This window comes from Microcaecilia unicolor, chromosome 13 (genome assembly GCF_901765095.1).
Source record: "Microcaecilia unicolor chromosome 13, aMicUni1.1, whole genome shotgun sequence".
Lineage (NCBI taxonomy): Eukaryota > Metazoa > Chordata > Amphibia > Gymnophiona > Siphonopidae > Microcaecilia > Microcaecilia unicolor.
Genome location: NC_044043.1, coordinates 92927779 through 92950156, shown reverse-complemented (window position 1 = coordinate 92950156; position 22378 = coordinate 92927779). Strand labels below are relative to the sequence as shown.

General features: G+C 44.8%; 1 protein-coding gene across 1 annotated transcript in view; it reads left to right on the top strand.

The window, feature by feature from the left end:
- The window catches only part of HSPG2 (heparan sulfate proteoglycan 2), a 428317-nt gene that overhangs the window by 202448 nt on the left and 203491 nt on the right, over positions 1-22378 (top strand). The window contains 6 exon segments of the mRNA XM_030222172.1: positions 4565-4709; positions 6318-6469; positions 8041-8187; positions 11029-11192; positions 14753-14932; positions 16755-16951. Of these exon segments, the coding sequence (XP_030078032.1) occupies positions 4565-4709; positions 6318-6469; positions 8041-8187; positions 11029-11192; positions 14753-14932; positions 16755-16951 (985 nt within the window).

Here is a 22378-nt window from a genome sequence, read left to right as displayed (position 1 = left end):
CATATAGTAGACACCTTGTATTGTGTTTTAGAGGGACCAGCTTAGAGAGGACAGAACACAGGGCACTGATTTCCGTGGGCTGCGGCATTGGTTTAGAGGGAGATTACTTAGTTTAGCAGGTTTAGAAATATTTCTCAGCAAATCAACAACCACTAAACAAGCTACTGTAATAGCTTTTATTTATTTATTTGTTACGTTTGTATCCATAAGTACATAAGTCATGCCATACTGGGAAAAGACCAAAGGTCCATCGAGCCCAGTATCCTGTCCCTGACAGCAGCCAATCCAGGCCAAGGGCACCTGACAAGCTACCCAAACATACAAACATTTTATACAAGTTATTCCTGAAATTGTGGATTTTTCCCCAGTCCATTTAGTAGTGGTTTATGGACTTGTCCTTTAGGAAACCGTCCAACCCCTTTTTAAACTCTACCAAGCTAACCACCTTCACTACATTCTCCAGCAACGAATTCCAGAGTTTAATTATGCGTTGGGTGAAGAAACATTTTCTCCGATTTGTTTTAAATTTACTACACTATAGTTTCATCGCATGCCCCCTAGTCCTAGTATTTTTGGAAAGCGTGAACAGACGCTTCACATCCACCTGTTCCACTCCACTCATTATTTTATATACCTCTATCATGTCTCCCCTCAGCCGTCTCTTCTCCAAGCTGAAAAGCCCTAGCCTCCTTAGTCTTTCTTCATAGGGAAGTCGTCCCATCCCCGCTATCATTTTAGTCGCCCTTCGCTGCACCTTTTCCAGTTCTACTATATCTTTCTTGAGATGCGACGACCAGAATTGAACACAATACTCAAGGTGCAGTCGCACCATGGAGCGATACGACGGCATTATAACATCCTCACATCTGTTCTCCATACCTTTCCTAATAATACCCACCTTTTCCCACTTAGTAGTAGGCTCAAAGTGGCTTGCATAGTTCCGGAGAGGTGGTTACAGACTCCGGTGTGAACAAATACAGTATAGGGGTACTATTACAGTGACAAATACAGTAAAGAAGTATCGGTAAGTAGGTTGGGGTGATTCAGACAAAATGTTAGGGTGTGATCATGCATCGGTGTTGAAAACTGTCCGTTTCCTGATTAAAATGCCATATTTCATTATTTGGTGTTTATGTCGAATACTGTAGGGTATGCCTTCTTGAACAGGTGAGTTTTTAGGTTTTTTTTTTTCGGAATTCTAGATGATTAGTCATAGATTCAGGCGTTTTGGTAGAGAATTCCAGAGCTGTGTGCATATGTAAGAGAAACTTGACGCGTATGTCGATTTACGCTTCAGGCTTTTACAACTTGGGAAGTGAAGAGTTAAGTACGTTCTGGCTGAGTACTCTAAACGTTAAGTACGTTTATTCAGTAGGCGACTAAAATGAAATAAATCTGTGACTTTAATTAAAGCAAGAACTGAAGGAAAATGGTACTATTTATTGTGGCATTGAATTTTCCTGAACAGGACTTCACTTTGCCCTCGAAAGTTGATGTCTGGGTAAATTGGTTGGTCTGTAAGGTGTCGGTAGCCTCTGTCCCTTTTGCTACTCTGTTTAGCAGGGATAACCCAGCTGTGTCTCTGGTAGTTAAGCCAAGTTGATGAGTGATATAGTGATGTTTGGAATAAAAGTTTTTAACCTTGGCAGCTTGCTCAGATGTTATGTAACTATTGTGGGTTAGCGCCATGTCCTGAGAGGGGAGACAGTGAGATGCCACCCAAAATAGGTCTGAGCTGTAGCCATTCACACTTGCAGCTGATCTCAAGAGAGGTCCTCAGAAACCCAAGTGAGACACCAGAGTTACACTGTGGAATCCAGCTGTCTGCCGGCCGGGGATGGGGGTGGGGTGGTAGGAAGAGTCGGACACCAAAGTTACACTGTGGAATCAAGCTTTTGCCATCTGTGGGGGGGGGGGGGGGGGGGGGAGACAGTCAGACACCAGAGTTACACTAAACAAAGGTGTCTGTTAGCTGGAGCTTGCATGCATATATTGAATAGAGTTGGGTTTTCTTCTGTTTCCCCCCCCCCCCCCCCTTTACATCCTCCCCTGAGTTGCGCTTGCTCTTGGAAACTGCTGGAGAAAGAGGAAAATGAATCTTTTGGGGTTCTGCTCGCTGTAAACTTAGCCACTTTTAGTGGACAAGAAATGGCCTAGTGGATAGCAACTGGACTGAGAACCTGGAAACCCAGGGTTTGTTTGTTTTTTTGTTACATTTGTACCCTGCGCTTTCCCACTCATGGCAGGCTCAATGCGGCTTACATGGGGCAATGGAGAGTTAAGTGACTTGCCCAGAGTCACATGGAGCTGCCTGTGCCTGAAGTGGGAATCGAACTCAGTTCCTCAGGACCAAAGTCCACCACCCTAACCACTAGGCCACTCCTCCACTGTTGCTACTATTTGAGATTCTACATGGAATGTTCCAACATTCCATGTAGAAGTTGGCCCTTGCAGATCACCAATGTGGCCGCGCAGGCTTCTGCTTCTGTGAGTCTGACGTCCTGCACGTACGTGCAGGACGTCAGACTCACAGAAACAGAAGCCTGCGCAGCCTTCTACATGGAATGTTGCTAGTGGAATAGCAACATTCCATGTAGAATCTCCCATAGTAGCAACATTCCATGTAGAATCTCCAATAGTATCTATTTTATTTTTGTTACATTTGTACCCTGCGCTTTCCCACTCATGGCAGGCTCAATGCGGCTTACATGGGGCAATGGAGGGTTAAGTGACTTGCCCAGAGTCACAAGGAGCTGCCTGAAGTGGGAATCCAACTCAGTTCCTCAGTTCCCCAGGACCAAAGTCCACCACCCTAACCACGAGGCCACTCCTCCACTCAATTTCAATTCACTCCCCCCCCCCCCCCCCCCCCACACTGATATTTCTTGTGCTCTCGGGCAGGTCACTTTGGGTGATGATATAAATTGTTTTCCATGAGGGAAATGGCTTTTGTAAGAAGAGATGTGCTAGAAATAGACATGGGTAAAAGTGTCTGCAGTGACGGTATTGTGCATATTTTTACACAGACCGTAAGTTAGTGTTCCTGGAGGGGGGTAGAGACATGAGGTAAGGAGGGCCGCCGAGAGGGGGGGGGCAAAATTCCTCCAAGGGGGGCCCGGCGCCGGGGTCAGGCCGCCGGTGCTGCAGTCCACAGTCTCACCTGCCTGACTCCTCGGCTCCGAGCCCCCTTCATTCAAAGCGGCAGTCGCAGATCGCCTCTCTTCTGGCCTTCCCTCCCTGTGTCGGGTCATTTATCAATAAAATACTCCTGTTGGCTCAGTCTTCAAGGCCCAGTGTTGCTTCTTTTTTTTGTTTGTGTACTTTCTATGTATACTGGTTACCCTCTCTGTTTGGCATGTAAGTGCTGAATAAGTACATAAGTATGGCCATACTGGGACATAGCGAAGGTCCATCATGCCCAGCATCCTATTTCCAACAGTGGCCAATCCAGGTCACAAGTACCTGGCAAGATCCAAAAACAGTACAATACATTTTATGCTGCTTATTCTAGAAATAAGCAATGGATTTTCCCCAAGTCCATTTTATTTATTTAGATTTTGCTCACACTGTAGCTCAAGGTGAGTTACATTCAGGTACTCTGGATATTTCTCTGTCCCAGGAGGGCTGACAATCTAAGTTTGTACCTGAGGCAATGGAGGGTTAAGTGACTTGCCCAAGATCACAAGGAGCAGCAGTGGGATTTGAACTGGCCACCTCTGGATGTCAAAATGGGTGCTCTAACTACTAGGCTACTCCTCCACACCATTTTAATAATGGTCTATGGACTTTTCCTTTAGAAAGCCATCCAAACCTTTTTTTAAACCCCGCTAAGCTATCCACTTTTACTACATTCTCTGGCAATGAATTCCAGAGTTTAATTACACATTGAGTGAAGAAATATTTTCTCTGATTCATTTTAAATTTGCTACTTTCTAGCTTCATTGCAAGCACCCTAGTCCTAGTATTTTTGGGTATTATTAGATGGCTCTGCAAACCCGGATTTGAAATGCCGGTGCCTGGAGACGGCCTAGCTTTGGATTTACAGGTTTAACGCTGGCAGCGGTCAGCAAAATGCTGATCACCGCCAGCTGAATATCGGGCCTATAAAGTCAAAAAACATTGTGCCCAAATATTACTAAAAATTGACCACCTATCTGTTTGTAGTATTAGAAAAGATACAGAGAAGGGCGACAAAGACTAAATTAAAACAGATTTTGTGCTGCTTATCCTAGAAATAAGCAGTGGATTTTCCCAAGTCCATCTTAATAATGGCTTATGGGCTTTTCTTTCAGGAAATTATCCAAACCTTTTTTTGAACCCTTCTAGACTAACTGCTTTTACCACATTCTCTAGCTACAAATTTCAAGAGTTCAATTACACATTGACTGAAGAAATATTTTCTCCGGTTTGTTTTAAAGTTACCACTTAGTAGCTCAGCCACATCTTTTGGCCTGTACCTGCTGTCAGGTTGCAGCCTTTAGTGGATGCAGGGTGAGCTTAGACGGATGAGGTAGGGATGGTAAACTGTTCCCCTTGTACAGTCAGAGTGTTTGGTCTCACACAGGTCCTCCTCAAGTGATCACACCTCCCGAAGAGGCCGTGGTGGCGTCCCGTGGTGAAACGGTCCGCTTTACATGCGTTGCCATTGGCGTTCCTACCCCTATCATCACCTGGAGACTGAACTGGGGTCACATTCCCACCAGTAACAGGTAAAGGAATTTGCATTACTCACACTGTGGTGTGCTTATGGGAATTAATCTGGAGTTTGGGTTGATCTTTTTCTTCACTTCAGTAATTTAAAGAAGCAGCAATCTCCCTCCCCTCAACTCTTCAAACTTGAGCTTTTAAAAGTGAACAAATTAAACTGAATTAAAAGCGCATTCTTACAAATAAAATTCTTGCTGTGGAAAACGCTAATCGTGGTTTCTTTGCCCAGCCACCAAGGGGGAGGGTTAGTGACCCACTCAGGGATGAAGGGAGCATAATAAGGGATGGCTGTGTTTAGTGGACCTCCAAGTTTTGTCCAGTTCAACATAGACTAAGATAATATCAACGCCATCAAGACCAGAGCCTTCTGGGGGGAAAAAAAGAGGCAGAGGAAATAGTTCTGGAAAAAAAGTTAAAAAAAAAAAATTTTTTTTCAAGAATCATTTTGCAAGAGGAAAAAAGCTAGGAAAAACATTAGGAGATGCAGCGGACTTGTGTTTTCACTGCTGGGCTTTTCGATAGCTATTGCAGATGATGTGATACAAGGGGGCAGATTTGAGAGCCACGTCTGAAACTATTTCTTTAACAAAAAAGACAGTGCATGCATGGAGTGGCCTCCCAGTGGAAATGGTAGATACAGAGGTTATGGAATTAAAAAAAAATATGGGGTGAGCATTGAGGATCTCTGCTTATAAGGAAGTGAAGGGAGAACCAGAGCTTAACTAGGGTCTTTCAGCATTGCACTAGGACTGAAATTGGGCAGAGGGAATGATGTCATTTTCTGTATTTCAGTATAAGGTGACAGTTCCAGCTTGTCAGACCTAAAAAGATGGACAGCTGAGTAGGATCCCAGATACGATTTGTCTTCTGATGTACTATTAAACCCCTCTTGCTAGAGATCCAGGCTGTGCCAGTAAATTCAGAGACTTCCGAGAAGGTCTTTCCCCTTAATGGTCCAACTACAGGAACCCAGGATGAGTTTATTTTAGTAATCTGTCTTTTACATGATCAGTAATTTCACATTGAAGAACTGTAGTTGGGACCAGGGGCGTAGCTAGGTGGGGCCACAGGAGCGTGGGTCCCTGCAAATTTAGCCCTGGCCCCCCTGCTTTCAACCCCCCCTCCCGCTGCTGACCTACCCCCGCCACATTCGACCCCGCCGTCATGTACTTTTGCTGGCGGGGGTACCCAACCCCCACCAGCCGGTCCTCTTCAGCACCAGTCTCCAAGTCCGGCGCATTGCTGATCTGGATTCTGTTTCTGTGAGTCCTGACGTCCTGCACGTTCTACGTACAGGATGTTGTCAGGACTCACAGAAACAGAATCCAGATCATCGAACGCGCCAGACTTGGAGACTGGCGCTGAAGGGGACTTCGGCTGGCAGGGGAGGCTTGGCGGCGGTGGGAGGGGGGGTGGTTGAAAGGGACGGGAGAGGGTCATGGGGGGGGTCGGCAGCACCGGGGGGGGGGGGGGGGGGCTAAAATGTGCCCCCTCACCATGGGCTCTGGACCCCCCTCCTGCCGAAGTCTGGCTATGCCCCAGGTTGGGACCTTACTTTGGAGGATTTTGTGATGTGTTGACTTGTGTTCCCATTCTTCTCCTCCCCTTAGGGTCTCGATGACAAGCGAGGGTGGTCATGGAACCCTAATAATCCGAGATGTGAAGGAAGCAGACCAAGGAGCCTATACCTGTGAAGCCATCAATGCTAAGGGCATGATCTTTGGAATTCCAGATGGGGTCCTAGTCCTGAAACCAAGCAGAGGTACATCTGGCAGCTCTCTCTCTCTTCCCAGCAGTCCTCCAGTCCTCCTTCTCCAGTTAAAACGCCAGCCCTCCAATTTCCAGTGGGGTAGCTTTCAGTCATGCTAAGGGCAGGGAATGTGATTTCCAAAGGAGTTTCCATGGTTGAAAGGAAAGCTTTATGTGTTGGAACATAAGGACAGAGCCAGGCGGACTTCTACGGTCTATGTCCCAGAAACACCAAAGAAAGACCATGATCAAGTATATAATATCATGTTCATTGTTGATTTAATCTTAAATTGATAATGAATGTGACTGTTGGGCAGACTGGATGGACCGTTCAGGTCTTTTTCTGCCGTCACTTACTATGTTACTGTGTTATATGTAGAAATGGACTGTTAAAAAAAAAATGTCCTGTCCCTCCCATATATGTGGATAAACTTACCCGTGTACAGCTATTTGACAGGGTGTTCCCAAGGACAGGGTTAGGGTTGGGGATGGGCTTTGCAATAGTGACCATACTGTTGGAAATTAAGAGGCCCTTTTACTAAGCTGCGGTAAAAAGCAGTGGCGTAGCTACACGGGGGCCTGGGCCCCCCGTAGATTTGGCCCTGGACCCCCCTGCCGATGACCCTCTCGACCCCTCCTCCGTCACCTACCTTTGCTGGCGGGGGACCCCAACCCCTGCCAGCCGAGGTCCTTTTCTTCCTTCGTTCTGTTTCTGAGTCTGACGTCCTGCTGGCTGATCTGCAAGGCTTCGTTCTGTTTCTGTGAGTCTGACGTCCCCGCCCCCCCCCCCCCCTCCATTTCCAACAAACTTTATTGAAGATAAGCGGTAGTACATCCAACAGGCCAAGAATCATTAGCAGTAAAAGACAAATCCCTGAATCCTCTCCTCGCCCTACCCTATCCTCAGAACAGGAGCACGTTGGTTCTGTTGAAATTTAAATCCAGTGCTCTGCTTCTTCAGTGGGGCGAGTCCAGGAGCATCAGAATCGAATTCTAAACAGGAGTTTGAAGGCCAAGTTTGTGCTGCTCAAGAGAGAGACTCTATCCAGAGCAAATAGTTAAAATAATCTCGCAATGATAATTGCTGTGAATCTCGGCTGTTATAAAGACTGGTCAGTGTACAAAGAAGTCTACAGTTGCATTGGTGATCAAAGGGAGAGCCTTGCCCAGAAGAGCTTAGTCATAAGAAAGAGATTGAATACCGGATGAGGTTAAGGGACTTTCTGAACTTGGGAAACTGGTGGGTCTCGTGTGTTATTGCTTTACATTCTAACCATTTCCTGGCTTTGAAGCTGAAATGTCAAATCCACAGAGGTCACATTCTTTACGGGCAACACTGCAATATCTTCTGCCCTACATGTGCTGTCTGACTTTGTTTATTGAAACATTTGCTATACCGCCTTTCAAAAGCATCAACGCGGTTTACAATCTAAAATAACATACAACATATCACAAATAATTAATTTCGTACAAAATATCACATGGTCAAATGAAAAATAAATCAATGCAAAATCAAAAGATTATTTCTATGTCCCTACAACTCGTCCCCTGACGTCCATCTCTCCCTTCTTCCTTATGCACCAGGTCCCTGTCCTGCAGGGCACTTTCACATCGAGGGCACTGCCCGATGCATCCCATGCTTCTGCTTTGGTGTGAGCAAGGTTTGCCAGAACACTGGACGCTATAGAAATCAAATCCATCTTCGTTTTGATGTACCCGATGACTTCAAAGGTAAGCAGGCCAAAGGGGAGGGGGGGGGGACCATGCTACATTTCATCTATTATTTTCATATTTTAGATCTATACCCTGGTTCTCTTGTAGTTTACAAGCATAACAATATTTATTTATTTTATTTATTTATTTATTTTGTCACATTTATACCTCACATTTTCTCACACGTTTGCAGGCTCAATGTGGGATACAAATGCAACAAATAAATAAATAATTCAACACATACAAAATAGTTTAACAGTTGTCAATGCTCATTTCTCACTCTCACTGGGGAAGAAATAGGGTGTATGTTCTGAGCCCTCCACAACCAGGTAGGTTTTCACAACATCCTTAATATGCCTGAGATAATACTGCTTACACTAGAGGCCCAGTATTTGCAAGTTTATCTGCTAAACACTCATTGTGGGTAACCTGAAAACCTCACTGGCTGTGGGGTCACCAGAAAAGATTTAGGAAGCCCTGCTGTACAACACCAAAGTCCACACCCTTCAGTGGTCTTCTACTACTTATGAAGCATAGATTGAATCGGGACTGGTGAGTTTCAGGCACAGGAAAACAAAACCAAAAACCCAGAAACATAGCAGAATGAATTAAAGCTGGCTTATTTCACCAGGAAATAGTTTATTATTGTTAGAGAAAAGCAAGATTAAAGCCTAAAGGCTTATCAGGGAGGTTCGCTCTGGAAAATCTGAAGCACTAAAATGTGCTAGACCTAGAAAATGGAACAAAGGCAACACAGAAAACCCTGTAGGGAAAATTTTCTAACACAAAAGAGCCTTATTCATGCAGTGTAATGAATTGTTTAACCTGCTGTGTAAAAGGATGCACATGTCTCTGAGCTTGAAACAGAGGTGTGCGGTGCAATGGTGGATCCCTGCTGGAGGGGCGAGTCAAAGGGGCTCACCCCTTTGTCCACCCCTTGGTGAGCCATATGAGTGTATTACTTAGAAAGCTTTACCCCAGCCTGTACATGAGAGGTTCTTAAGAGATGAATTTTGATTTTGTAAATATGTACTGACAAAATCTTGCTCTATTTTAGAATGGGTTCCATTTTACTTCACAATTTTTAAAGTTTTGTAAACATATTTCATTTTCCTTTATCAGCACCCAATTATGGAATGCTTTACCAAAAGCTGTCAAAACTACCCAAAATCATCTTAACTTGTTCTTCTACACTCTCTGTTTACCACAATATATTGTAATTGATTAAAAACCGGGTTGGCGATTGCCTTCTCGGTTTACTGTTTAAGCTTGTTTAAGCTAAGTACTTTTTGAAATAGCTGTTGTTCAAATTTGGCAAGAATAAGGCAAGCGAATTTAACCAGGAGGTTTTTTTTGCCCGTGATGAAGAAGTCCTACCCCTCTTATTGCCATTGTAAGCAGAAGAGGAGCTTCTTGAGACCCAGAGGTTATCCACAATCCATGGATATTGAGTGCCGACACCCGGGTAGCTATCCAGCTATGCAGAACCGTAACAAATAGCTGTTTTAACTGTGGCTGGATGTTTATATGAGTGCTGGCACTGAGTAACCCTGACAATCGCAAAAATTCAAGCGTGCAGTAAATACTAGTATGAAAATATGGTAAATCAATACTAACACCGAGGAACACTAGTTAATGCTAAACCAGACGACTTGCTTAATTATTTAAAGGAGAAAGATCCCTCAGAACGCATTCAGATAAAAAAATCCAAAGTTGTAACCGGCGTTGACTTTAAGGCGTTGTTTAGTTTCTATCATCGGGGTCAAAACTCCATTGAACGTTAAGTTAAGGGCTGTTGTTTTATTGCTTTGGCGCCAGCGGCGTACCAAGGGCAGGGTGGTAGGGGGCGGTCCGCCCCGGGTGCACGCTGCTGGAGGGGTGCAGAGAGCAGCCGCACACCTGTCGGCTCCGTTGGTTCCCTGCGCCCTCTCCCCCGGAACAGGTTGCTTCCTGTTCCGGGGCAGATGCTTCCTGTTCCAGGGCAGAGGGAGCAGGGAACCAACGGAGCCGAGAACCGTGCAGCTGCTCCCAGCAGCTAAGAATGCACGGGTAGGAGGGGGGTTGATGCACCAGGGGGGTGCCATTGCGCTGGGGAGAGGGGTGTCGTACTGCACCCGGGGGGGGGGGGAGGTGCGCATCGACGATCCGCCCCGGGGTGGCAGCCGACCTAGGATCGTCACTGTTTGACGCTTTTTGGTCATCCATATCATTTGTGCACAGAGAGAGGGTTTTTTGATGCACAGTAAATATTGGTTTTATAAATCACAGAAAATAAGGAGTTTTGACCCCGATGATAGAAATTAAACAACGGTTTAAAGTCAGTGCCAGTTACAACTTTGGATTTTTTATCTGAATGGTTTCTGAGGGATCTTTCTCACATAAGCACATAAGCACCACCATACTGGGAAAAGGCCAAGGGTCCATCAAGCCCAGCATCCTGTCTCCGACAGTGTCCAATCTAGTCTTCAAGAACCCGGCACCCCCACTCCCCCCCCCCCCCAAAAAAATAATTTAATAATGTTCAATGGACTTTTCCTTCAGGAATTTGTCCAAACCCCCCTTAAACTCCGTAAGGCCAGCTGCTGCCACTACATTCTCCTGCTCCAGGCCCCCTGCATTTAAATAATTAAGCAAGTCGTCTGGCTTAGCGTTAACTAGTGTTCCTCAGTGTTAGTATTAACTCTGACAATCGCCCAGACCTGAATGCCATTGCCTGGATATGACTCGGCATTGAATACGGAGTCTTAATTCAACCCGGGGTAGTCAGTGTTAAGAAAAACACCGACTACCACAGGCTGAATATCTACTGTTTTAAATATCTGTGTGACGATTGTACCTTGCTCTGCTGTTCCCTGCTAGGTGTGAATGTCTCCATGCCATCTTACCTGGGCCCCTTTCCCCTCTCCTCCAACCAGCTACAAATTAATCCCAGCGTGCAGGAGTTCCAACTGGTGGATCTTTCCCGGAGGTTCCTCAGCCATGACTCCTTCTGGACTTTGCCAAGCCAGTTCTTGGGGAACAAGGTGAGGAGTGCTGGTGCCCTTAAATAGGAGGTCAACGTCCAAGGGGTTCAGTCTTGTAAATAGTACTGAGATCTGAAACACTGATTGCGCCTCAGTCACTGGTCTGAATGAAATTTAATGTGGACAGGTGCAAAGTGATGCACATAGGGAACAAGAATTCTAGCTGTATGCACACAAATATGGAGTTCTGATTTAGGAGTAAACCCTCAAGAAATGAATGTTGGTGTCATTGTGGGCAATTTATTGAGGGGTCCTTTTACCAGGGAAAAGGGGCCCTGCGGCGGGGACCGTTTCTCCCGTGTGCCAGGGCCCTTTTTACTGCAGCGGCTAAAAAGTCCCCAAAACAAAATGGCTGTGCGGTAAGAAAAGCCTTAACCGTGTGGCCATGAGGTGGGGAGCCCTTACGGTGGCGGTAAGGGCTTCTGTGGTAACCAGGCAGTGCACGACGATGCCTGATTAGTGCCGGGTTACCGTCGTGCTAACCATTTCCTGGGGTTTTTTTTCTCCCTCCGGAAATGGTGTGCACTTGCCCTGGAACTACTGCTGACGTCCTTGTTGTCAGGGCCACGGAGAGGGGGGAGCAGGGGGGACAGAATTCCCCGGGCCCAGCGCCGGGGTCAGGCTGCCGGTGCTGCAGTCCCTGTCTCACCTGCCTGCCTCCTCGGCTCCGGGCCCCCTGCATTCGAAGCGGCAGTCACAGATCGCCTCCCTTCGGGCCTTCCCTCCCAGTGTCCCGCCCTCGCGGAAACCGGAAGTTGCATCAGACAAGGACAGGAAACAGGGAGGGAAGGCCAGAAGAGATGCGATCTGCGACTGCCGCTTTGAATGCAGGGGGCCCGGAGCTGTGGAGGCAGGCAGGTGAGACCGGGGACTGCAGCGGCGGGAGGAACGACAGGGGGAACGACGAGGGGGGGGGGCGGCAGAGGCGGGGAGGCCTTACCCCGGGTCCAGCCTAGTCTCTCGGCAGCCCTGCTTGTTGTCCTGTAAAAGGGCCCCTGAAATTGTCCGCTCAGTGATACTGATACTGAGTGGTGGCCAAAAAGGCATATTAGAATTTATTGGAGAAGAAAAGAACTAAGGAGAGACCGTCATCATGCCTCTGTATCAATCCGTGGCGCACTTCTAGGTTGATTGAGTATTATGTTCAGTTGCCACATCTCAAAATATATGTAGCAGAACTGGAAATGTTCAGAAATAGACAAAGAAATGTTAAAGGGGGTGGAACAGCTCCTCTCCGAAGAAAGTCCAAACAGGTTTGAGCTTTTTAGCTTGGAGAAGTCACGACAAAAGAGGACATGTTAGAGGTTTATGAAATACTGATGGGGAGGAAACCCCTCCAACGGCAGAATATACTCAGCCATCCATCAACGGCAGACCTGATCATCAGTGGTGTGGAATAAGCTAATTGCGGGGGTCTTTTAATTAGGTACACTGACATTTTTAGGCAGCTAAACAGTGGCCCCCCCACCTCAGGCTCTGCCCCCCCCCCCCTCCAGCCTAGGTCTGGCTAAGCCCCTGCATCCAACATGGTTCAAATTAGAACTACCGCCCAGCTACCACATGTCCCAGACAGTAATTCTATTTTTGACGCGTATCCAACACGTGTGGCAGAAAGTATTTTCTATTTTCTACCGCATGGCACTAACCAAGCGGTAATCAGCAGTGTATGCATGCTGACAGTTACCACCCAGTTAACGCGTGAGACCTTACCGCTAAGTCAGTGGGTGGCGGTAAGGTCTCAGGCTCAAAATGGATGCGCACTTGTTTTAATTTTGTCACACGTCCATTTTCAGCCACACACAAAAAAGGCCTTTTTTTGTAGGCGCGCTGAAAAATGGACCTGCGCGCATCCAGTACACGCACCTACACCAGCTCAGGCCATTTCTCGGTGCTCCTTAGTAAAAGGGCCCCTTAATGAGGTAAACTTGGAAATATGTCAGTACAAAACCATAATTGACAGCATGGAAAAATTCTATATAATAATTTGCACCTCCAACGTTCCATGTCTGGCTGCCTGGGTTCGTAACGTCTCCTGACGTCAGCCAATCTCCAGCATTCCATTCCCCCTCACTGTCCCGCCCTTGCGTCAAGACGTAATGACGTCAGAGGGCGGAACAGTGAGAGGGAAGGGAACGCTGGAGGCGAGCTGACGTCAGGAGGGATGTTACGAATGGAACGGAAGCCAGCGCCAGCCAGCCAGAGAACGTTCAGGTACAAATCGAGGGGAGGAGAGAATTGCGGGACATCGAGGGGAGGGAGGGAGAAAGGGGAGGGCAGAGGAGAATTGATGGACAGTAGAGGACAGAATCGCGGGACACGGATGGGAGGGGAGAGGGAAACAAAAAGCTTATGTGACATCCTTCCTAGGGCTCGTTTCATTGTTGAAGAAACTGGCATGGTTCCACTAGTATTTAAATAATGTTAATATATGATGTCAGCATCATATCAATGAAACACCTAATAAGCAACACAATAGAACAGTCAGATAATATAGATATAATGCTAACGTTTTTCTATATAGCTGAGGGGCCAAGGGTTCACGTTTAGGAGCTACTGATAAGAAGTTACTTCTGTATGAAACTGCTTTAAGTTTGTATTTTTAACTTTTTCTTTAGCAAATCCACTAATCTCCCTTTTTATGTGGGTTTGAAGATTATTTCATTTTCTTGGAATTGTTTGTCTCGATATTGGATTTTTTTTTCCTTCTGTATTTTTTCCTTGATTATGTAAAATTGAAATTCTGAATTTAAAAAAACCCCGGAGGTTTGGACAATTTCTGGGTAACAGGCCCGATAACCATTACTAGCCAGGTAGACCTGGGGATCATGGCTTCTTTCTTTGGGAGTGAGCACAGGGACCCCTTCTAAGTGATCAGGGCTGTTCGGTCTTGGAGACAGGATGCTGGGCTTGATAGACCATTCGTCCATCCCAGCAACAGATGCATATTATGTTCTAATGCCCTGGGGAATTGCTTTACTTCCTTGGGCTTAACTCATTGATTCTCAGTACTTACTTTATGTTCCTGAGGCTCAGGTATGACTCTGTGGCCCTGGGGAATCGCTGTCTCTCTTTGTTTTGGTCAATAATGTTCTCTCGTAGCGTAAGTTATGTGCCTCGCACCTGGGGTTGATTATTTGTTTGTTTGTTTATTTATTTATTGCATTTGTATCCCACATTTTCCCACCTATTTGCAGGCTCAATGTGGCTTACAGAGGTCTGTTATGGCATCGCCATATCAGATACAATTGGTGATGTAAAGAAATTAAGGATGGGAAAGAAGATCTAAGAAAATAGATATAGAAAGATGACTTGCAGAACTGGGGTGGATTGTTGAGGTGGTATAGTTAAGCTATGGGTCCTCTTTGTAGCTGGTGTGGGATGTTAGAGTTTTGTGTACACAGTGATATACAATCTCATGCTTTGTGGCGTGTCAAAGTCTTGGCTGTACGAGACCCTTCTGGTACTGATGCCATTTAGACCCAGATCCCTGACCCCACCCGATGTCTTTGGGCATGGGGATAGCTCGCTGCTTACGACTGTCTTGGCTGTCTCTTTTGCAGGTGGATTCTTACGGTGGCTTCCTCAGTTACAAGGTGCAATACATGCTGGCAAGAGGCCAATCGGAGCCCGTGCAGAAGCCTGACGTGATCATTGTGGGAAACGGACGGCGGCTGATCTACCGGATCCAGGACCCCACCCAGCCCGCCACCGTGAATCGGCGGCGGGTTCAGTTTACTGAGGTGCGTATCTAGATGTACAGTTTGGGGGGGGGGGGGGTCATCTGGATTTAGTTCTCTCTCCTTTCTTCTCCGTATCCATTTCTTAACAAAGACCTCTGTTTTCCCCCCTTGGTCCTTTCTGATAGTTCCTCCAAGATGCTTCGTGAACTGGTCTCTGGGCATTGCTTTCTTTCTCTCCCTTGTAAACCCTTTTTTCCCCAACTCAGAAACAGGAGTGGAGTTGGGGGCTCTTAACCACTGTGCCTAAATCTCTATTTCTGCATGCGCCCGAGTAAAGCACATCCTCGGTACCTCCTCTGAAAGCTGCCTCATCTGTACCATTAATTGCTTCGTGCACAGTGGAAGAAATAAGGAGATGATTTGAGTTTTTCCATAATCTTTTGTAGTCCCTAATCCCTCCAGTGATATCAAGGTTGGCTAACTGTGATGCATTGTAACGGGAAAGCATTCTTCTCTGTTTCATCCTGGGACTCAGGGATGCCAAGCAGGAAACATCTGTGTTCCTGAATACCCCACATCCAGCACAGCTTCGGCAGAACAGTACTCTGTTTTGCTGCAGCCCCCCGCCACCTCCCAAAGTTCTTGTCTGCCTGATTAAATCAGAGCTTTGAGCAGAGGCCCTGAATGCATCCCCCCTCCCTGAGTGAAATCTACCAGCTTCATGTCCAGATGATCTGACTGGAGCGGTTCCTGCTCACGGAAAGGTTTGTGGCTCAGTGGGTTTCAGAGCCGGGACTCCTGCAGATCTGGATCCCGGCTCTTCATGAGTCACTTAGGCTGTAGTCTTACTGCTGAGGAAACATTTTTTTTACAGGGGTGCAGTGCTATCATGGACTAGGACCAAAGAGACTCCATGCCAAATTGTGTAATACAAGTAAAAGAATTTCCACAGGACCTTATGGTCCACTAAATCTCTGCCTCATGGAGATTTGATGAGTGAATATTTTGAATTGTTTTGGATTTTTGTTAATCATTTGACTCTGGACTGTAGTACCGAGAGGAACGGTCAAGTTCGGGTACCATGTTTCAAAGGTGTTTAGAAAATAAATTCACTCAAAGCTGCTGCAGTGATGTCTTCTGGAGAGGAGGACAGGTCAGAGGCCCTAGGTTTAACTTGCTAGTCAGGTCTCGGCTCACCGGGTTGGCCCAGGCTGGAGACACTAAGCAGGTGGCATTCACAGCCTGGGGGTGGTGGGGGAGGTTCCTAGTTATCAGAAAACGTGGAGCACTGGTGTTATTTGCCAAGGGAACCGCACTGACTCCATCACCTATAGCTGTTTGTGCCATCTTGAAGCTCACAGTAAATGGTCTTTCAGCTGAGACCTTCTTCCCTGGCCCTGGCTGTCTCATTCTTTAAGAAATTCATGTTTATAAGCCAGCTTGATGATGGTGGTTCCCTTTAGCCAGCACCTCCAGCCATAGCAGCCAACTTTTCAAAATTATTGGGGGTGCTAAGCCCAATGGAAATAACCCTTCTCTGGACACATACAAGGAATTTTCTCAATATTGGGGGTGCTCAAGCACCCAGAAAGTCAGCTCCTATGCTCCCAATGATGTCTGGCACCTCTGAGCTTTACTGACACTGACAGACCTGAGCAGTCCTTGGGCATTGTGTGTGGAAGAAGGGAAGAAATGAAATAGTGGTCCAGGTAGTACCAGGCATTTTGAAGGTCTGCTTCATTTTACATAACTCAGTTTTCCTAGGGGTCCCTTGAGGCTCTGGGTCCCCGGGCGTTTGCACTTCCTGTTCCCTCCCTTTCCTTCTCTGTTAGTCCTGGGGAGGGTAATTCTCAATGGTCTGTACTGGTAACTTCTCACACAGGACAATTGGCAGCATGAGTCGGGCGCACCAGTGACCCGTGAGGACATGATGATGACTCTGCAGAACCTGGAAGGGATCCTGATCCAGACGGTCTATAATAACAGAACGGCAAGCGTAGGGCTCAGCGATGTCGTCATGGATACCACCACCAAGGAATTCACCAACCTGGGTGTGGTGCGTGGCGTTGAGGAATGCAGGTGATTCTCTCTAGAAATGGGGAAATTGGGGAAGGATCAGAAACTCAGTGAATCTGTGTGGGTAGGTGGGTGCGTGGGTGGGTGGGCGGCTTGCACAGCTGTGTGTGTGGTAGAGGCAGGGGATGGGTATAGAAGGCTGGTACTTTCACCACTGATTTTTTTGCTGTAGTGCTTGTGATAAGTGATGAATCTCAGCTTTCCCCTGTTGCCAATCTCACAGCACTTGCATATGCTAGATCAACTAGAAAATGTCTTTTGTTAGAAAACTGCATGGTAAGGTTCCCGCTTATCAGCTTGTGGATTTTGTTGGATTATTTGTAGTAAATAATTAGCAGATTTTAGTACACACAGCTTCAGCTTTAGAAATGTTAATTTCTTTCTTCATCTCTCTCTCATTCACCCCAGAATAATTCACTGCTGAGTCACTTTAAAGTTGAAGTAACAAAACATCTGTTTACTCACAGTTTGCAGTTAGATTATAATCAGACAGGCTTATATATACATATTACTATACATTTGTATTATCAGCTCCTTCCATGTGCTTAGATGGTAATGGATGCTCACACCACCATAGATCCTTTCAGGTTAGGAGAGATCATGAGCTCCATGTGCTCCATGTGCTGCATCTGCTGCATCTAACCCCCACAGGAAGTTGCATAGCTGTGTGACCTCTCTAAGTAATTCACATCAGAGGTCACAGAGTAATCACAGAGAAATAATAGGTGACAGTCAATGCATGTAAAATACAATTACATTCCAACAAACCCCTTCTCATGCATAACTGTCATGCAATTATTTATTCATACAAAGTCCAAGCTTTATACGCAGATCCTCAAAATGTTCTCTGGGTAACGGTTTGGTCATGATGTCAGCTGTCATCTCACTGGTGTGACAATAGTGTAGACTGATGACCCCTTCTTTCGCCAACTCTCGCACGTTGTGGTATTTCGTTGCGATGTGCTTGGTACGTGACTGAACCTTGTCATTCTGTGACAGTCGGATGCAGCTCTGATTATCTTCCATTATCTGGATTGGTCTCTTTTCAGCTATTCCGAAATCCAGCATAAGTTTTTCAATCCACATCAGTTCTCTGCACGCTTCCGATACGGCCACATATTCAGCTTCTGTAGAAGACAAACTCACAATACTTTGTTTATGACTGGCCCATGAAATGTGTACATTTCCATACATAAACACATATCCACTTGTGGATTTATAATCAGAATGATCCCCTGCCCAATCTGAATCACAGTAACATATTAGTTTTGGATTACTATTGGCTGAAATCTTTAATTTACAATCAATGGTACCCTTTAAATACCTTACCATCCTTTTAACTGCAGTCCAATCTGATTTGGTAGGTGAGCTGACCCTTCTGCTCAAAATTCCTACTGCATTTGCTATATCAGCCCTGTATGTGGTAGCTAGATATAAAAGCTTACCTATGGCTGATCTATATTGGATGTTATCTGGTAAAGGTTCTCTTACTGTTTCATCCTTCAGAAAATCAGTGATCATGGGAGTGCTTACAACTTGGGCATCTTGCATACCTAAACTTTCAATAAGCTCATTTATTTTCTGCTTCTGGCTTAGAAGATAAGAACCATCATTTTGTTTCTCAATTTCTATACCAAGATAGTATGACACATTACCCAGTTCTTTTATCTCAACATTGAGGTTTAAACACTTTACAATGTCCTTGTACTCTTGCTCATTTTTGCTTGCAATGAGCAGATCATCAACAAAAGCTAAAATGTATGCATATTGTCCATTTGTGCACCTAGTGTACAAGCATTTATCTGCTTCACCTTGCTTAAATCCTAAATTTGTCAATATTTCATGCAATTTATCATTCCAACATTTTGCACTTTGCTTTAATCCATAAAGACCTTTGTTTAATTTACACACTAGCTGTCTTTGTTTTGTATTTATGAAACCTGTTGGTTGTTCCATGTACAAGTCTTCAGTTATATCTCCGTGAAGAAACGCTGTTTTCACATCAATGTGGTTGACTTGCATGCCTTTTGAGACTGCAATGCTCAGAAGTGTTCTTATTGTCGTGTGTTTCACTACAGGTGCAAACACTTCATCAAAATCTTCTCCATATTTTTGAAGATATCCCTTTGCCACTAATCTGGCTTTATACCTTTCCACTTTTCCTTGTGCATTCCTTTTTAACTTGAATACCCATTTGCATCCTATAGCTTTCTTGCCAGGAGGTAATTTTGTAAGAATCCAAGTATTATTTTTATCCAATGCATCAATTTCTTCTTGTGCAGCTTTATGCCATTCAGCAGCTTCTTCTGCTGGCATTTTCTCAATCTCATCCCATGTTAAGGGCTCTTGAGCTTCTGCTGACTTTGTTAGGTAAGACAGTCTTGGGGGTGGAACACCTTTGTTTTCCCTGGATGAGCGTCTGACAACAGGTTGGTCTGACCTTTCTGCATCCTCTAAATCTGAGAGTCCTTCTCCAATTGATTCCCCTTCTCCAACTGTACTGTCTTCTTCAATGATCCTTTCTGTGTCTGCTTCCTCTGCCTGTTCCTCGTTAGATACAGATGAGTTGCTTTCAGACATCTGCCTTGGTATGGCATTTATATACACTGGCATGTCTATTATGGTTCTAGTTTCATATTCTGGATGATAAGGCTCATCTGGGATAATCCAGCCTTTATCAACCCTTTTGTTTTCATCAAAATATGTAACATGTCTTATGCCAACAATGCCAGTTTTCAGATTCAAAATTCTATACCCTTTGTGTCCTGGAGCATAGCCAACTAAAATGCCCCTTTCTGTTGTGGAATCCAGCTTATGCCTTCTTTGCTTTGGTATATGAGCATATGCTGTACTTCCAAATGTTCTTATGTGTGACAGGTTTGGCTTCCTACCATGCCATGTCTCATGTGGTGTGCGCTCAGCGCCTTTAGTTGGCATTCTGTTTTGTAGGTACACTGCTGTGAGAATGGCTTCCCCCCATAGTCTTTTAGGGAGATTGCTATCTGACAGCATACATCTGGTCATTTCCACAAGTGACCTAAATTTTCTCTCTGCAACAGAATTTTGCTCTGGTGTATAAGCTACTGTTGTGATATGCTGAATGCCTTCTTGTTCTAGAAATGTGCGCATGCTTTGTGAAGTGAACTCACCACCATTGTCGGTCTGAAGAACCTTTGGTTTTCTTTCAAATTTATTGCTCACCATGGCTACGTATTTCTTCAGCATGTCTGTGACTTGACTTTTTTCTTTCAGCAAATAGGCCACACAATATCTAGAGAAATCATCCAAGAATATTAGCACAAATCTGTTATTTCCCAATGATGGGATATTAAACGGTCCACATAAGTCACTGTGTATTAAGTCCAGCACTTTATTACTCCTATTTCCTGTGTATGCAGGAAATGAGGGTCTCACACCTTTTTGAGTAACACAGTCTATGCATTTCTCCATATTACCAGCATCTGCACTTATCTGAATGCCGGTGGCCAGTTGCTTACTGTAAAGATCCTGGATCACCTTAGAATCACGATGTCCCAGGCGGCGGTGCCAGATTTCCAGACTACATTTACCATCATTCTTCCTTACTTGCGCCATATGTGAGGCTTCACCTGAAATGCTCAGTTTATAAACATCATTATGCATAAAAGCTTCAGCATACACTTCATCATTTTTAGAGATTGTGCACTTACTGTTTTCAAAATGAATCACAAATCCCTTCTTATCTAATGTAGATACACTAAGCATATTACAAACTGCTTGGGGAATATACAAGACATCACTTACAGGAATTTCTTTAACTTCATTAGACACTTTGCATTTTAAGAATCCAATACCTTTTGCTTGGATCTTAGCAGTCCCTGCGTTTGCAGTTTTAAGAATTCCTTCTTCTGGACACATTTCCTGAAAGAAATCCTTACAATTGGTTAAATGGCATGTGCTCCCCGAATCCAAAATCCAAGTACTTTCATTTGAATTATTATTTACCATAGTCAAAGATTTTTCTGCCATTAGAAAGCCCTTGTGTTTATCTTTGTCCTTCATACATTTCCTGGTTTGAAAATTCTTTAGTTCCATTGGCTTAGGTGAGCTAGAGGGAGTGTTTTGTGTTTCCTTACACCATTTAGATACATGTCCCTCCTTTCCACATGAGTAGCAAATCAGCTTGCCCTTGGGTGGAGTTTTCCCATAGCTCCGCCTTCCTCTGTTCTTTGCCAAGAAATTTGTTTCATTTCTCTCTGACTTGCTTTGAGAACACATCTCCTCAGAATCATTTATTATGCATTCCTGCCTTAGTTTTGATGTTGCCTGTTCAAAAGATTGCCCTTCAATGGCCTCATTTACAGACCTAAAAACATCAAACTTCTTTGATAGTGAGGTAAAAAGAAATGCTCTTTTCAATGCATCACACATGGGAATTCCAGAAAGTTCTAACTTTTGAAATGAAGACATAAGATGCATAATGTGATCATTACATTTACTTTTATCCCTTAATTTGGTTTCATTCAACTCTGCCAACCAAATTGGTTGCTGCTTTGCATATGTAGTTGCATACATAGTTCTCAGTTTATATAAAATGTCCTTTGGTGTATCTTTTCCCTCCACTAATATGGCTTGTTTCTCTGAGAGAGCTTCCAAAAGCATGCACTTCACATAATAGTTTGCATTGTCCCATTCAGCCATATTTTCAGCTGTTCTGTCTTGGTCTAAGCATATATGTAATCCTTTTGCTCGAAGGAGACATATGAATCTTAATTCCCACTGCCGATAATTAAACTCAGTTAATTTAGGCACCTTGAGAGAATAGAACAATGGTGAATTTCTTCCCTCAGCCATTTTCTTAGCCTTCTGTCTGCTGTGTGGGGGGAGAGAGAGACAGACTGAATCTTTCCTTTAAAACTTAAGAGAAAAATGTGGCCTTTTTTTTTTCTGCCTGGTAATATTTCTCTTCTTTTTCAATTCCTGGACCCTGGGCCCATAACCCTTTTGTTGGATTATTTGTAGTAAATAATTAGCAGATTTTAGTACACACAGCTTCAGCTTTAGAAATGTTAATTTCTTTCTTCATCTCTCTCTCATTCACCCCAGAATAATTCACTGCTGAGTCACTTTAAAGTTGAAGTAACAAAACATCTGTTTACTCACAGTTTGCAGTTAGATTATAATCAGACAGGCTTATATATACATATTACTATACATTTGTATTATCAGCTCCTTCCATGTGCTTAGATGGTAATGGATGCTCACACCACCATAGATCCTTTCAGGTTAGGAGAGATCATGAGCTCCATGTGCTCCATGTGCTGCATCTGCTGCATCTAACCCCCACAGGAAGTTGCATAGCTGTGTGACCTCTCTAAGTAATTCACATCAGAGGTCACAGAGTAATCACAGAGAAATAATAGGTGACAGTCAATGCATGTAAAATACAAT